This window comes from Orycteropus afer, unplaced genomic scaffold, assembly GCF_000298275.1.
Source record: "Orycteropus afer afer isolate SDZICR_OR568_19922 unplaced genomic scaffold, OryAfe1.0 scaffold00016, whole genome shotgun sequence".
Lineage (NCBI taxonomy): Eukaryota > Metazoa > Chordata > Mammalia > Tubulidentata > Orycteropodidae > Orycteropus > Orycteropus afer.
The window spans coordinates 16617367-16623194 of NW_006921603.1; the positions used below are offsets into that span (position 1 = coordinate 16617367).

Sequence of the window (5828 nt, forward strand, 5' to 3'; positions counted from 1 at the left end):
CAGAATGCTCCTTGGAAGCAAGAATGGCCAGACTTCGTCTCACCTATTTTGGTCATGTTGTAAGAAGGGACCATTCCCTGGAGAAGGATGTCATGCTTGCTAGGGTGGAGGGTCGACGAAAGAGGGGGAGGCCTTCAAGGAGATGGATTGATATGGTGGCTGTGATGATGGGCTCAAGTATATCAGGGATTGTGGGGCTGGTGCGGGATCAGGCAGTGTTTCGTTCTGCTGTGCATGGGGTCGCTATGGGTCGGAAACGACTCAACGGCACTTAACAACAACAACAACAACTTTCTTCCCTTGATAATATTAATTTTATGTTACATATATATATATGCTCAGATAATTGCTCAATATGTTGTTTTACTACCTAGGTATCTGGTGAATTTTGCTTCAAAGAAAGTTTTAATTATTCTGTCCCAGTATTTTGCCACAAATTAGCTTCTCTATATATTTCATAATGTATAAGGACTACTATCATTTGGATTTTCACTTTCAAAATACATTATAGTATCAAAGAACTGAAATGAAACTTGATGGAATTTTGTTCATCTTCCTGTCTTCAGGAAGAACTGCAGCTAAGGAACTAGTAAACTCTTATTTTCAGAGAGAAAGAGTATCATACTTTGTAATACATTTGTTTCAAATATAATTTGAAAGTTATATATTTTAAGTAAACACATTTAATAGCAGAATTTCCCTTTTAATAAAACGTATTACATCAGCTTGCACAGGATGAAGGTAGTTACGTTGGTGGCTTTGCAGTGGTTGAATATAACACGGCAGAGCATGCTGAAGAGGTTCAGCAAGCAGCGAATGGCATGACCATCAAGGGAAACAAAGTCCAGGTTTCCTTCTGTGCCCCAGGAGCTCCAGGGCGAAGCACACTAGCAGCATTGATAGCAGCTCAACGCGTGGTAAGCTTTCTTCCCTCTCCTTAGGATATAGATGAATTGTGATACTATTTTATCCTTTCTTGTATGATGTATTACTTCAGCCACTCTTTCACTCTCAACTTCATTTCCTTTGATTAAATTGTCCCTTTGTTGGATTAGATTTACAGAGGTTACAGTTCTGAACTGGTCCAGCCACCTGCTATTTCAGCCAGACGTCTGTGTCTTCTTGAAGAGAAACAACTGGGTGGCTTGATGTCACTATAAGTTTATGTTGTTGTTGTTGTTTGCCATCGAGTTGGACCCGACTCATAGCGACCCCTCCTTGGGTTTCCGAGGCAGTATCACTACAGAAGTTTATCGCCCAACCTTCCTTCCAAGGAGTGGCTGGTGGGTTTGAACCGCCAGCCTTCTGGTCAGCAGTCAAGCGCCTTAGGCACTATGCTACCAGAGCTCCTTCTATAAGTGTATAGCATATGTTTGTTTGCTGGCCCTTTAGTGCCCCCAGCAAATCTTCATCTTAATCTCTCATCAGCTCTTTTCCATTTTCTGTAGCAATTATCTTAGATCTTCACTGTATTCTTATCTCCCCACCCCCCTTTTCTCAGATGATTATGACTCCTACTTTGTAGAAAGTTAGACTCATTTATTCACCTTTTCTCTTCTCCAGTAGCAAATGTATTTCTATGTGCTGCCATATTTGACTTCCTTCTCTGTCCTTGGGTGGTACAAACTGCTAACCAACCGGCTAACCAAAGGTTGGAGGTTTGAGTCTACCCAGGGGAAGAAAGTCCTGCAATCTAGTTCCAAAAAATACCCATTGAAAACCATACAGAGAACAGTTCTACTCTGACCCACATGGAGTTGCTATGAGTCAGAATCTACTCAGCCTCACCTTTTTTTTTTTCCTGTTTTCATTGATGTTACAAATATTTATTGTGCTCACTACATCCTGCTGCTGTTGTTAGGTGCTGTCAGGTCAGTTCCAACTCATGCTAGGCAAATTGCATTTATCATAAAATAGATTTTATTAGATTAATGAGAATTTCTGGAAGAAATTGTGAAAAAATTACTTCTTCTGAATTTGTCCTTGTTCTAACATTTCTTATGTATATTCATTGAAGATGCACAGTAGTCAAAAGGGCTTACTTCCAGAGCCAAATCCAGTACAAATTATGAAAAGTTTAAACAATCCTGCTATGCTACAAGTTCTTCTACAACCCCAGCTATGTGGACGAGCTGGTAAACCAGGTAAGCATTGATGTTAAACTAAGTATAAAAGTATAAAATGTTGGCATGGAGTTAATAGTGCTGCTTTACTTGAGGAAATCATTTAAAGTAGCCTAAAAATATTTAATTATTCTGGGCTTGTCAATGAATTTTAATTAGTAATCTGAAGTGATAATTTTTTTGACTATTTTTGGTAGGCACAACCTGTTTATGTATTTCCTCCCCCCCCCCCAATAAATAAATGTTAAATATTAAAGATTCAGTTTAGCTCATAGTTGATAAGAATTTATAGATTAGGTAATAATTGACATTGTTGTGACCTACATTAATAAAGGATATGATGCTATTCTATGGAAATTTATCCATATTACTTTGTTGAAGAGTACTAAAAGTCTGTTTCCTCTTCCCTTTTTTAAAAATTAATAGATTTTATTTTTTAGAACAGTTGTAGGTTTACAGAAAAATTAACCACACAGTATAGAGAGTTCCCATATACTTCCACCTCAATAGACACCAACCCAAATCCAAACTCATTGCCAAGTCAACTTAGACTCATAGTGACCCTATAGGACAGAGTAGAACAGCTCCATAGGTTTTCCAAGGCTGTAATCTACCACCTTAAAAATCCCGGTACTCTACCTTTTTATCCCCTTCTCCCTTCCCATGAATCCCTGGAAACTGATCTTTTAGTGTCTCCATAGTTTTGTTTTTCCCAGAATATCATTACTTGGCATCAGATGGTATATAGTCTTTTGAGACTGGGTTTCTTTCACTTGGCAAAGTGCATATAAAGTTCTTCTATGTATCTTTGTGGCTTGATAGCTCATTTCTTTTTATTGTTACATAATATTCCATCATGTGGATGCATCACAGTTTGCTTATCCATTCATCTGTTAAAGGATATCTTGATTGCTTTCAGTTTTGGCAATTATGAATAAAGCTGCTATAATCATTCATGTGTAGGTTTTTATGTGGACATAAGTTTTTAGCTCATTTTTAGTAAATATGTAGGAGTATGATATCTGGGCCATAAGGTAAGACTGTACTGATAATGTGAGAAATTGCCAGACCATCTTTTGAATTGGCTGTTCCATTTTGGATTCCCATCAGCAATGAATAGGAATTTCCGTTGCTCTACATCCCTCACCCACATTGGGTGTTGTCAGTGTTTGGGATTTTAGCCATCCTAATAGGTGTGTAGTAGTATCTTGTTGTTTCAATTCCCTTTTTATTGTAAAATTGTTTCACTTTGTAAAATATGACAAAGGCATTATCATTTTCCAAATATTATGCAAATATTTAAGTATCAGTATGCATCGAATGTCCACCTATTTAGTGTTTTTCTCCTATAAGAGCTTACCTTCTGAACTTACCTTCTTACTTTTGTACATACATAAAAAGTATATTTTAGCATTTTATAGCAATGCATGCCTATAATAAATGCTAAGATTTAGGGTAACTGTATTAGTATATCATATTATATACTTCATATAATCATTAAATATTTGTATATAAGAAGCAGCTTTAGAAGTTTTCTGGCCCAGCATATTATGTAATCAGATAGCTCTTCTACAATTTTAATAGTATACTGACATCTTCTTTTATCTTGAATATTCCAAAGATAAGAAGCTCATTAGTTTCCAAGGCAACCTATTCTCTGATTCAACAACTTTAATTGGGAGGAAGTTCTTTTTTATATATAATATCGTATATATTATATACAATAATATGTTAGGCAGAAATCCCTGTAACGTCTAGCCTCTTATAGTTCTGTCTCTGTTGAAACATGGAATAAATCTATTCTTTCTTTCATAAGAAATGACTTCAAATATTTTAAGATAACTACCATGAAATTTCAGTCATCTTTGGTTTTCTCTGTCTTCCATACCCCAGAACAGTAGAGACTACTGGCTCTGTAACCCTTTTCTGGTTACCTAGTGTCTGACAAGAATATGCCACAAATGGGATGGTCTTAACACACAGAAGTTTATTCTCTTACAGTCTAGAGGCTTTAAGTCCGAGTTCAAAGTGCCAGGCTTTAGGGGCTGGGTGAAAGCCCCTCAAACTTGGGATTCAGCTCTGCCTCCTGCTCCCGGCCCACTGAAGCTGGAGGCTTTTCTTCATTTAGACTGGCTGCTGAGACTGACAAGCCCAAAGTTGACAAGTAAAAAGGGACAGTCCTGATGTTACCAAACCACATGGCAGGCCATTTATTCAAGTCCATTGAAAGTTCCAGGATCGGCAGAGCATGGCAAGCTGCTGAACAATGACACAGCTACATGCAGGGTTCACACATGCCATAAGCTAGAGACCATTCCCAAAGCTGTTTTTTTTTTTTTTTTTTTTTCCTTTTAATTGTGATTTGGATGAAAATATACAGAGCAAATTCACTTTTCATACAGCACTTCACAAACACTTTGTCTCATGACATTGACTACGATTTACCACAATGCAACAGCTCCCCTCCCACTTCCTCCCTATAGTTACCTCTTCCCTGTGTCCTTCCCTCCATCCACTCCTGCCCCCTGAGCTGTCTCCCTGTGCATAAAGAGCCCTTTTTTCTCCCATGATTGTTCTCTCCAAGGAGTGTATCTACTTCAAGTAAATGTTCAACTCATGTACCTCTCTTTTGTTTGGCTGGAAGCCACAGGTATGTGTTCAATTCCAGACCTGAAGAGCAGCTAGGGTCCATAGTCTCAGTGGTTCCACCAGGCTCTATCAGACCAGCAAAACTGGTCCCCCCATTTTTTTTTCTTTCCAACTGATTTTGAGTTTTGTTCCACATTGTTCTCCCTCTCTATCAAGGATCTCCTACATAGATCCCTTTCCAATTGGATGACAGTGGTAGCCAGGCACCATCTAGTTCTTCTGGTCTCATAGTTGTATAGGCTGCAGATTGCATTGTGTTCCAGTCACTAGGACTAATTATTTCCATGAATCTTTGGTTTTCTTCATTCTTCTTTGCTCTGGACAAGGAGAGACCCATCATTGCATCTAGATGGCTGCTTGGAAACTTTTAAGATCCCAGTTGCTACTTGCCAAAGTAAGACGTGGAACAATATTTTGTAGTATGTTATGCCAAATGAGCTTGATGTCCCCTGAGACTATGGTCCTGAGCCCACAGGTTCAACTACTCAGTCTCTCTGGATAGCTGGCAGTGACCAAGAAGTGACTACAACCTTGTCCATTGTCAGCTCTACTATACACCTGGGAAATTCAGATCATACAAATACATTTATAGGATCATTGTCTGCCAACCCTATACATGGTCTTGGGACACTCCCTGCTTCATAGCCATATCTACTAGTTCAGCCTGTCCATCCATCTATCCACCCGTATACCCATGTTTGCCTTCACTGACAATGCAGTACTGTATGTGCAAAAGGGTTCATCTTTGTTGTCTCTACCTCCCATGTACCTCTCTATGTCTTCCTCTTCCGCAGTGCCACCATGTTGATCACTCATATTTGATGAACTGTCTTCTTGGAGCATTGCTTTATTTTTACTTTTATTTTTTTGTATTTTTAAATTTTATTTATTTATCTATTTATTTATTTATTTATTGTGATTTGGGTGAAGATTTACAGAGCAAATTCACTTTCCATAAAGCAGTTCACATATACTTTGTCTCATGACATTGACCACAGTTTACCACAATGCAACAGCTCCCCTTCCTCTTCTTCCCCATAGTTACCTCTTCCCAGT

At 38.3% G+C, this 5828-nt stretch overlaps 1 protein-coding gene across 1 annotated transcript in view; it reads left to right on the top strand.

The window, feature by feature from the left end:
* RAVER2 (ribonucleoprotein, PTB binding 2) overlaps nt 1-5828 on the top strand; it is a gene marked incomplete at its 5' end in the record, with an annotated part of 112334 nt that overhangs the window by 40345 nt on the left and 66161 nt on the right. Inside the window, 2 exons of the mRNA XM_042783343.1 lie at nt 726-917; nt 2018-2144. Of these exons, the coding sequence (XP_042639277.1) occupies nt 726-917; nt 2018-2144 (319 nt within the window). The remainder of the gene's footprint in view (nt 1-725; nt 918-2017; nt 2145-5828) is intronic.